At 40.5% G+C, this 12,014-nt stretch overlaps 1 protein-coding gene across 15 annotated transcripts in view; it reads right to left on the bottom strand.

Moving 5' to 3' along the window:
- LOC119698151 (poly(rC)-binding protein 3-like) overlaps nucleotides 1-12,014 on the bottom strand; it is a 507,654-nt gene that overhangs the window by 54,970 nt on the left and 440,670 nt on the right. For all 15 annotated transcript variants that reach the window (XM_038129760.1, XM_038129763.1, XM_038129764.1 and 12 more), the window contains one exon: nucleotides 5,888-6,042. In XM_038129760.1, the coding sequence (XP_037985688.1) occupies nucleotides 5,888-5,965 (78 nt within the window). In that variant the 5' untranslated portion in view covers nucleotides 5,966-6,042. The remainder of the gene's footprint in view (nucleotides 1-5,887; nucleotides 6,043-12,014) is intronic.

The raw sequence follows: 12,014 nt of genomic DNA, 5'->3' as shown, positions 1-12,014 counted from the left end.
AGGAGTCTAAACTTTCTTTTCCTTGTAAAAAATTTGTATGTAGCACCACAAAGTAATCACCAACATGTCTGAAAGTCACTATTGAAGCTGGATGGAAGTCACTGTAACCAGTGCTTCCAGTGCCACAAGTCATCCATTAATCCTGCTGAAATAATTTCAAACTCAGATACCTTGAGTTCCTCAGGGAATGTAAAATTACACTGTAAGTACAAAGGCACTCATAGGGTTTTGTCCAAACTCAAACATTTGACTGCAGATACATCTTTCTAATTCACTGCTGCTGAATGAGAAATGCATCATTGAGCAAATGGTATCAGGGAAAGAAAAGCTCCACTCAGTCATCATATCTTTCCTCCACCAATGCAGGTTATACAATCTAATACTACATGTGCTACTCTTTACTGGACACGTTTAAAATTTGCATAGGAGACTTATAGAACATAACAAAAGTTTCTATACCAGATTTTTTTCTTGGGATTCCCTTATTAGATTTATTTTCAAAATAGTATTTTATATCATTATTTCAACCACAAGCACTTGCAGCATTCAAAATACTGTAACATTTGTATTTATAACATTTATTTATGAGAATGTTTGAAGAAAGCTAGGCATAGTCTCCTCCGTCTCCTAAAACTTTTGTTATTTTTCTGTGAATTCCCTCATCTGTCAGTCTTTACCATCACTCACACACATGGCACCTGCTGCTGAGCACAGAAATGCAGGTGTGATTCTGCCAGAAGAACAATAAGGTAATTACCTTCTCCTTGCCCCATGATGCACCAACGCCTTACATCCAAAACTGCACACACTTTTGCTGAAATAGCTTTCCTCTCCAACGTAGCATATCCCAAATGTGCCACTCTCTAGACACTAACACATCTGATGCTTTTTAGCCTTTTATGCTTTCCAGATTTCCCTCTGTCACTGAACATGTATCTTCTAAATTACCTTCTCCAGTTAATTGCCTCAACTCTCCAATTTACACCTCTCAGTATTTGGCAAGAGTCCTACTTTCCTGCCAGTTTTCCCTTCACTCCTTCATCCTACCTGTAAATTATTTCCTTGTTCTTCCTAACTATCTGACTTCATTAATCCATTTTGGTTTTTATTGCTGAACTCCATTCACTTTCTCTAAAAGATTCCTCAGTCTCAATACATTACTATATTCTACTTTGGTTTCTTGCAGACTTCACTGCACCCAATATGATTTCATCAATGCACACGTTCACGCAGTGCCTTTGGAAACAATGCAGCATTTCTCCTGCAGGTTTGTACTGGTGGGAGGAAGCAGAGATTCCTGCACCACCACTATGAGATGGAGGTAGATCTCATAGTGGATTTGTGACCTTTCTATGCTGGCCCATTTGAACATTTTCTCCTGTTCCTCATGGACCTGGCTTTTAAATCTCCATTAAGCTGCTTTCCTGAGATTTAAGACCTTTCTACTGCCACAGTCTCTTCACCATCCACACCTAAAATTAAACTTTAATGCTGAGTCTCCAGAGTCTTAATCAGCCTGTTAACAATGGCTGTATACAAAACCAAACTAGTCTAAAATCATGTAACCATTATCCAATATAGTCAAAATAGGTGTTTTATCAACAGTTATTTCTTTCTGGGCATGAATTGACCAAGCCTAGTTCAAGACCACTGCAGATGTCAAGTGTCATATGTTAATATGTTGACAGATACCTGTGGGCAAGGCCACAATTTCCAGTCTTTCAACCTCGTTACTTGAGGCAGTAAGCAAGGAAAAATCAGCCAGAAGTCATGGGAATAGAAAATTCAGCAAAAGGTCAGTAAGGAATGGTGAGAAACATGGAGGTCTACACCTATACCCTATGACATGCAAAGAGCCAAAATAAATTTTATCTTGACAAAAATTTAGAAAGGAAGAAAAAGCAAAAGATACAGTTCTTTTGGGGTCTGATCTCTGCTTCTCCATACAGAGGGCTCTGATGGCTGGGGGCTGTTTGCCCATGAATGCACATACACTTCATTCGTCTTCCTTATGCCCTTCAGAACCAGTGACGTGGTCTGGGCAAATATTGCTATTCTTGCCTTTCCTGGAAGCAGAAATCTTTCAATCCCTACAATACTCCAATCTTGTCTAGAAATTATAGTTTTGAAGTAGACAAAGATAATAAAATACCCACATTCATTTACATCTCTTTCCTACACAGTGATTTTACTTATTTTACTTCAAGAAACAGCAAGAATCAGATGGAAAATACAAAAGTAGGGCACTGTAAACAGCCTCAACTCATATTCTCTGTTTTTCTGTACTGAAATGTATGAAACAGCTTTATTTCTTAATGTGGTGCATATTTCTCATTAATAAAGGATGAAAATGCCTATCTGCATTATTTAACATATTCTATATTTCTAACTGCATGCCCTTCAAAAGACTCTTCTGTTTCTGACCTGTCTGGAGCAACATTCAGGTAACTTGGTCAGAAAGGTGCTGAGCAGCAGAGGCTGCAGTGCCTGTGAAGTGCAGCTTTACAGGATGAACTCAATTTTGTCTGACTTGTCCTTAGAAACCTTCAGTGATGGATGGTGCAGCATGCCCAGGCAGCCTCCTCCCCTCCTCACACATCCTTGTAACAAGTTTTTCCTAATCTTGCTTTTGAGATTTCCTACAGACACTGAGATTTACTTCTCTGTGGATGCAAGGAATGCCTAAGCACTGCCCTTGCAGCATCCTCACCAACACCTGCCCTCTAATTCACACAAGAAAATGTGACAAATGTTTTGTGTTGCTCATGATTTCTCTTCAGGGCTGTAACACCATTGTAACTTTTTCACTGACGTAACATGGCACAAGATGTGATGCCTTTCACCTTACATCATCACAAAATCTCTGAATGTCCCAGCTCAGGAGGACACTTTTCATGCCAGGACCTGGAAACACTGAGGTTACCCTGAGGTTAACCTTTCATACCTTGCAGTGGTTGGCTTTTTGCAGGGCCTGCACAAATTCTTTTTCTGCTATCACTGATAAAAAAATTGCTGCCCTCCCTTAACACCACGTTTTCTGCCATGAGAATATCAAGGCTGTGCCTTGCCTTGTTGCCAGCTGGCTGCTCCCAAACCTTGCTATGCTGTGGCTGAGTGGCTGTGCTCCCAGGGGCTATCCCAGCCTCCTCAGCCAGAGGCTGCACAAAGGCCGGCAGGAGCTCAGTTGGATGCACAGACACTCCTTTCCCCAGAGCAAGAAAAAGCAAAGGTGCTGATCAGTGTTGTCCTACCTGCACTGGGGAGACACTGGCCCTGGGTCTCTCAGAGCTCAAGACTCTTCTTATTTCTTTTCCTTTCACCACATGATGATGTCTTTTGTTTTTGCCACATAAGTTGTTTGTTGTGGTTTTTTTTTATTCATTACCATTTTGCAGAGGTCTGGCCACTCATTCAAATCCTCATTTTTCTGCAGGTATAGAATCTACCTTAATTGCCTCATTAAGATCTCCATTCTTGAATTAAAGCCTCTAAACAAATCACACGAAAAGTACATGCTGAGAATTTCCAAAGTCTGCAGGACTTACAGTCAAGCTAAGCAAGCACAGGAGCACAAGTTATGGATTTCCAATCAAAATGCACGCAAACAATGCAAAGCACATAGGCCTTCCCTATGCAAAGGTACACTGGTAATAATGGTTTAGACATAGAGAGTTAAAGTTAGTAGGGAGAGGTCCTCATTTCTCCATGCAATGCATTAATAAATAACATTAAAATTATTTTAATTTAAAAAAAAATGAATCCAGTTTGTTCCTACTATTTAAAAAACCTTTTTATTTCCCCCCTCCTCTCTCAAGTTATGACCAGTTATTTACAGACCATCTTCTGCTTCTAGACAAGCTGTTTTGTCTAGAAATATTAATTAGAGATCAGCAATTTCCACTGATGTCATTACCACAACAAATCTCAAGGAAGAGTCTAGAAATGTGTTTCTTGTTTTCCAGAGACACATACAGCTTTCAGAACGCTTTCTCACATTAAGTTCGTATTGATTCAGACATCCTTCATTTCTCTGTATTATTTCTAATTCACAGAAATGATATCAAAGAAACGGAAAGCATCTGACTTTTATCACCAAAATAAATTCTGATTTAATGTACTCTTTCCAATACTTAGGCACAATAGGATACATGATTAGAGCATAGTGGAGCTAACAGAATATCCATTGTGCCTTGTTAACTGAGGATGCATGGTATAGATCCAGGTAAAATTTGAACTTTGTAGCTTTTGTGGGTTTAATTTAGACCCCTGGGGCTACATATGCATTGAAGGCTGGACGCATAACATCCATTATTGTTAAAAGTGGTTGCACACAAAATCAATGATGTTTAACAGAGAAAATGAACTTCATCTGATTTCATTTCTGATTTTAAAAAAACTCAATAATCCTAGCCCACAGTTTAAATAAAATGTCCTGAAAATGACATTTTTGCTTTAAAGGCATGATTCTGAAACAAGCAGAGCTGTCTGACAATGATTAAAAAAGTCCAAAACACCATCACTTAAGCACATGGGAATGTGACTGCAAGCAGTAGGGCTGCTTATACCCACTGGGATAAGTATGTGTTCAAATGCTTTCATGGATTGGGACCAGAAACCAGTAGAATCAACCCTGAAGACCTAATTTTGAGCACAGACACGTGTACAGATTTTAGGTGGGTTTTGTAAGAGAGAGTGTTATTAAATTTGTTTGACAGATCCCTATTTAAGATGCAGATTTACACACCAGATGCCTGCCTGAAGCTGAATATTTCAGGGGGAAAAAATCAAAATGGTTAGATCATTTCTGAGAAAAAACATAATTTGATCTGACATAACCTAATTTCTGAGGGTTTTAATTTGCAAACTTAAGCTGTACCCCTTCACACTTCTCCATAAGTAAAACAGAATGGGAGATACCTTAGTGTCCTATTTGTGCTATGGGTTTATCATATGTGTGTTCATATCATAAGTTGAAAACATTCACTATTTTAAAATGCATAAGTATTTTAGTTATAAAATTAAACTCTAAGAGTAAACTTTTTTTGTAGATTTATATATACAAATTCAATCTACAGAATAATATGCATTATATATTCACTGTTCCCAGTTAAGGATGAGAATAAACCATCTCCTTTCTATAACATTCATTCATTAAGCCTAAAAATGCCTGGAGCTGCCTGATACAAATAATACACACAAACCTATGAAATGTGTTTTTTAATTAAAAGCCCACTTTATGATCGGTTGACGTGAAATAAGCAGCAACCAGACTGTTAAATATGACAATACTGAATTGGCACTTTGTCTATGGCACAGATTTCCCACTTATCTGCATGCTTTAAGTTCTGCGCTGGACAGAAAGGAAATGACAGTCAGTCTTCCAACCCAAACGCACAGGGACCTGGATGAACCCCTGGCATATCAGGGGGCTCACTCTGATGAGATTTTACAGCAGAATAATGAAGAAGTGGACCCCCTTTGCATTCAGTAGAAACAGACACCAACTCCGTGGCAATTATTTCACACAAGACAGTGTTCTGGTATCCTAAAAAAGCCCTGCAAAACCCAGCAAATGCTGAGAAAGGCGAGCTGTATGCAGGTCACCCTTCTGCAAGGGTCTGCCCAATTTGGCTCACTATCAATGGAAGAACTCCTTTTTTTTTTGCCGCCGGATCCGTTCGTTACAGGCAGGGTTTGTTTCAATGAGCTTGGGCTGCAGCATGAACTCCAGCAGGATTCCCTGAAAGGCAGGGGCTGATTTTTTGGCCATGGCAATGGTGCTTTTGACTCAAGGTGGAGGAGGAGCAGACCCTCTGTCAATATCAGTGCTAGGCTCTGCTGGTAGCTGCACACACACTGAACACACGGGCAACAGGAAATGCTTCACCTTGCCATGCATGAGAAGGCGTATGGTAAGAGTGACATTGAGACCTCCTTCAGACACTTTTCCGTCCTTCGTGTTCATCCTGGCCTTGTATCTTCAATACCTGAAAGTAGCTTCGTTTTTTTCTTTTATTTTTTTCTTCTATTCACTCAATCAACCTGCAGAGAGAGAAAAAGAAAAAAAAGAATAAGTACCATTGAGTGGCTGAAGCTACTCTGAACTGAGAATATCATGTTGTACAAACCAATTAACATTCCTTCCTTTGATTTTCTGGACTGCAGTTTAGTGCTGAAAAGACTCCTTTGATTATTATCCCTCCCCATCCAACTCTTTAGCCCTTCACCAATTACAAGATAAACTGCCTTTTGAAACCTTTAAAATTTTCTTAACTTCCTGTATTTCAAAGTTGAAACACAGCAGAGTGAAGCACAATGTTTTCTTCTGAAGAGCACTTTGTTAACCTCTGCAGTGTGTATATGCTACATACATATATCTACACATGCATTTTTTCACATGTGCCTGGTGCTGTTTTTGTTTCTCTCTGTGTTACTACATCTTTCTCTTTTTGCTCTTGTGGAAGAGATATTTTTGTTTTCTCTCCAGCTAGAGAGAAATTAATTCTGAGCCTAAACACTGATCCCTGCCAGCAACAGCGGATGACACATTATCAAAGACATCTGAATAACTAAGAGCCACTTGCTGTTGTAAATCTGGGCACTGTCTGACTTTGTTTTTGTCTATGAGGCCCAGAGGTGGCTCAGTCCCTCAAAGGCCAAAGCTGAGCTTCAGCCCTAAGTGGAAGGAAGATTTTTCTTAATTCCTAATGACAAATTGCAGATTTCCAGTCATTTACAAAGCCATAAATATCCTAAAATGCTAATGAAAGCTGCAAGGGCTGGCTTTGAAGGGATAAACAAGCTGCATTATGAGTTTATTAATGCAAGGACATTTATCAGCACAAACAAAAATGCGGGCAGGAAGGAATATTACCAAGGGCAGACAAATTCTGTCGTAGAAAAGGCTTAGTGACTCCTTATTTAGTTCTGTCCTTTTCAGGCTTATCTTATAGAGCATAAAACCCTTAGACATTATGCCTCTCAGTAACCATCCCTTTTTGCTACCGCTCCTCTGTAACAACCCTATTAGCTTTGCATCTTTGGGCTTCCCAAATATTTACCTTGCACTATATATAAATAGGGCACTGGCTAATGAGCACTCCTAGGGGCACCCATTTTGTGTTTTGGAGTGGCAGGCTGCTCTCCCCTCGACAAGATTGCTCAGGCATGGGACTCAACAATTGGAAGGGCCTATGGGATCATTCTCCTAAAAACTCTGGAGGAAGTATCATGAGGCTGTTTCACCCTTTGATGAAGCCCTATCCTAAGAGCCACTAAGCACTTTACTAGATCAAAGTGAAGCCCACATTGGCTGAACATGTTATGTGTGAGAGACATCAACAGTAATTCTTAAAGAAAGAGCCCAAGAAAAGTGTGGAGTGATTGCTGATGGACTTGCTGAGCTGCCAGCAATCAGCAATTCATGGCACCCTGGGAGTCTGCCTCCAGACCTGCATTTCCCATAGCCATTGGTGGACAGAGTCATGAATTTGTTTCATGCCTTCTTGAATCCATACATCTGGTCTCCAAAAGTGGTGGTCTCATGTGTTTAATATTAGTGTGGAAAAACATTCTCCACTCTATGTGCTTAAATTTTTTTCACTGAAATTCCCCCTTGTTACATATTTAGCCCTTTGTGTGTTATCTGAAGACTGTCACAACAAGTCACTTCTCTGAAGCTGAAACTTCTCATTTCAGCCAAGGCCTGTGAGTGACCAAGCCACTCCTGATGGTTTTGCCCCTGGGAAATACACTGGAAGAGTTTTCTCTCAAGCCTCTACAAGAATAGTAGGGCCACAGAGAGTTTCTGTGCCTTCAGTGACTGCAAGAATAAGTGGCAGACATACCTAAAGAGAGATGAAAAGAAAGAGTGAGGAAGAGCAGCTTAAATTCCACCTTCCTGATTTCCCCTAACCCAGCATGGAGTCAAGGTATTTAGTACCATGTCCTCCAACACCCAGACCACAGCCGCTGATATAAATCCATTTATTTCACATTTCTAGGCTTATCACAGATTCCCTATCTCGCTGGGGAAAGGGAGACAAGAAGCCAGGTGCCTGGGTGAGAAGGCAGAAAACAGGAGCAGCCTGGCCATGTCTCTGATGCACCACGGAGTGCAAGAAGATGACAGGAAAACGTTGCAAGGCAGATCTCATGAAATGGCAGAGAAGGGTATCAGCTGTACTCTACTTGTTTAACATTAGACCAGGACTCAGGGGAAAACCTGCAGCTGAATGACCATGACAGCCCCTTCTGAGAAGTTCAGAGCGTGGAGCAGAGGAGATGACTGCGGTTGTTTGCAGGCTGAGAAAGGGAATGGTCTCATGCTGCTCACCCGCTCCTTGCTGAGGGAAATGTCCCAGCTCTGACAGCCCAGCATTTTTTGATCTGTCAAAGACAACCCAACCAAACCCAAAATGCCAAACAGGAGCACTTTGGTACATAAACAGAAGCCTAGACCTTGTCATTCTGGACTGTACGAGAGCAACATTGGCCCTTTGAGACCTCCAGAAACCAATGGCAGCTTCAGGGTATGCTTGGAAGATTTCAAGAACCGCTGTCTTTCAAGTAGAAGCAACGTATGTAAGACCTCTGTGGATCAAAATTCAGTGATGAAGGTACAGTTGTGTTTCTAATGAAATGTATTCTCAGGTAGGAAAAATAATTCCAGACTACAAACAGGTTTACAGTTGCCATAGCCTCTTACTACTGGGATGCTATAGCATCACTTTGAAAAAAAAAAAAAAAAAAAAAGGAGGAAAATCTTTACCCCAACAACAAACCAATCTCCACCCAAGCCTGACTTTTTCTGGATAAAACCTGAAAAAAATCACTAGTAAAGGCTAACATCTTTTGGGTTCTTTTCTAAAACCCAGAGATTAGAAATGAAATTCCACCACAAATATTGTTAAAAAAACCACAGCTATTTGATTTTATGAAGGATTTTGTCACAGTCCCTCCTCCCAACAAGCTTAAACTCTGGCACCTGGCACTGAGAATCGGAACAGATGTCTGGGGGAGGGCTGGGAGTGTGTGTGCCTGCAAGGAGTTAGGCAGTTGTGTGAGATACAAAAGGAATTAATTCAAAAAGGCAGTCTCACATGCTAAGGAAAAATATTTAAAAGCTACACATACACCACAAAGAGAGAAGAGTTTTTACTATACCAGGTCAATCACATCTGCCTCAGTTGTTCCAAGAGCGTAAGTTTTCTGGGTAAAACATTTACAGCTTTACCAAGTAAACTTACAGCACTGTTAATGACCTGAGTGTTTTGGTTTTAAAGACAGATTAAAACAAAATGTGTTGTTGTACTTCAATTACTTTTAACTTTAAAGTAATTTTTTTTACTTTTAAAGCAAACTTTTCTGCAATGTTGCAAACATACTGATCTCTGTGTGCATGCAGATGTCAGATCATGGCACAAAGAAGAGAATGGTTCCCTCCACAGAGCCTCCTACCACACAGCATGACATCCATGTATTTATAACTTACTGCTGTCATATACGAGCACATCGTGAATATTTAATTGGTAAAATAATTTCCCTCTCCTTTGCAAAGTCAGCATTTTGAACAATTTACGGTGTTCCTGCCTTGTGTGTGCCTCTCCGTGAGTGAACTGGAGGCTGAACTTTCCTTTTTCAAGCTCTGTGCGGTGAGGTCCCATGGCTGCCCTGGGGGCTGGGAGAGCTGAGTCTCAGACTGAAAAAAAAAATCAGTGTTTCATGCTTTTCCTGATGCCAGAAGAAAGTCAGGGGACTCCACAGGTGAGCAGAGAGTACTGTGCAGGGAGGCAGAGTCAGTGGCACAGTTAAATGTTAAGAGTGAGGGTATTTGCATTTTAGCCTGCCTTCAGCAGAGAGCTGGCAGTGACAGGAGGACAGCTGGACAAGATCCTCTTCCTGACCTTGGGACGCTGGACCAGAATGCACAAAGTCTAAGATCTGGGGCTCTGCAGCTCCAGGTAACAAGCAAAAAATATCACGCCCACAGAACAAAGGAAAGTAGCTCACATCAGACAGGCCCCAGCAAACTGCAGATCTTTACTTCTTTTGGGGCTTTTCCATTGTCCTGTGGACATTTCCACAGCTGTTTATCATGAAAAAAGTGAACATTTTTCTTCAGGTAGAAAAAGACATCCAAATGCATTTTAAAAACCACAACCTTTTTAAAACTTCAACAAAATGGATGTGGAGTCACATGCAAATGCCTTTTATCTGTAAGTATATGTTTCTATACATTTTTAATATTAGCTATCTCAAGCCAGCATACACCCACAGGTCCTACATGCTCAATATTTATTACAAACAATTTTTTAGCATGACTTTTCTGTAATTGTGGGTAGATTAGGCCAATAAAACAATGAGCAGCTAAGCTGTACGTTCATCGGCCTACTACAAAATCCCCAACAGTTCTTGGGGATTTCACTGAATTATAAAAGCTACAAGATGAACTATACAGCTGAAGGGCAGTGTCACAACCCCCACACACGCACACATGCTGGTTAGGAATCCTTGTGGCTGAGGGGATAGTGTGAGATGGCTGCCTGAAGCCTGAGACATGGAAAGCCAACCACATGACCCCCTTTCTTCCTACCCCTCAAGCCTGCTAATTCCCTCCAAGAAAATAAGCAGGCCATTGCAGAGAATATGGCTGCACAGTGCTTTATAAAAGATATACATGTTAGGGCATATGCACTTCAGGCACGCAGGGTAAGAAAGCAGCAGGCAGGGATGCCAAAGATGAATAAAATCAACATAGTACCAAGGTAGACATCAGGCAATTGATCTCTGAGTTTAAAGCCCAAATAAATTATTTGACATCTGTGAATCTGCCAAGAGAGCTACTCATCTCGAAGATCCAGAGGGATGCAAGGGAGAAGAGAGAGAAAGAAAGTGTGCACAGGGTGAGGTGGGGTGGAGCTGCACAGTCACAGAGGCATGCTGGAAAGCAGAGATGCAGAGAGAAGAAGAAAGGCAGGGAGAAAGAACGAAATTTAGCTTCAGATAGCTGATACAGGGAACAGTGTGAGAAAAATCAATGTGGAAGCAAGAACCACGTGGAAATATTAAAGGAGTAAGCCTGCTCTGCTATGTGAAATCTTGATTTTACAGTTGTTAAATCTGAGCTGTTGGGAAAGAGGAAACTGGCCAGAGCACCCAGCACAGCATTCTCTGTGTTTGGGCCTCAAAACCTCTTGAACCTAATTATGATGCTTCATCACCACGAACTGAAAAATGTAATTATGAAGAGAGCAAGGAAGAATCTACTGATAAAATTGAAAAGAACAAATTCCAGCTGTTTCATTGAAAGAAAAAAAAAAAGATAAAAGAATGAGGAAATGATAGCGACTGACATTCAGGAGAAGCCACTGCTAATTCATGTGAGGATGGTTAAACTCAGTCATATAGATTCCATGTATCTGTAGGTTTAGAAAAAGATAACTTCTTTTTCTTAAGGGAAACATAAGAAAATCCAGTCTCTCACAGTAAACATGTAATTCTCATAATATAGGGAAATATCCCAAAGGAAGAGTAACTAGGCAGATATCAAGCCATAGACATGGGGGCATGAAAAAGAAGACTAAGGCATCAGCAGAGTAATGTGAAGATGAACAAAGAGATTTATCATGACTTATGAAGAACTGAAAACTGGACAGAAACACACCACTTATGGAGAAGTAGCTCAGAATTTCATCTATTTAGCAAGAACTCAAAAAACCAGTATTACCAAAAAAAAAACCAAAAAAAAAAAAAAAAGAGAGAGAGAGAGAAAAGATAGCAAGAGTGAATAAAAAAGAACAGAGAAAACTGAAACATAGGAAGTCATGAAAAGGCTGTAGCTAAGTCCTCTTGATCAGGAGACTCCAGGTGGAGGGAGACCTCCCAGGAATTGGAAGAAACACGCTGCCAGGGATCATGATGAGAAGAAACAACCTGTGCTTTCAGCAGAGCACAGTTCTTTGGAGGCAGATTTATGCTACTGACATGATTTTAGTCTTTCATTTAAACTGGAG

The sequence above is a fragment of the Motacilla alba genome, chromosome 2 (assembly GCF_015832195.1).
Source record: "Motacilla alba alba isolate MOTALB_02 chromosome 2, Motacilla_alba_V1.0_pri, whole genome shotgun sequence".
Classification (NCBI taxonomy): domain Eukaryota; kingdom Metazoa; phylum Chordata; class Aves; order Passeriformes; family Motacillidae; genus Motacilla; species Motacilla alba.
This window is presented reverse-complemented; position numbering and strand designations above follow the sequence as displayed.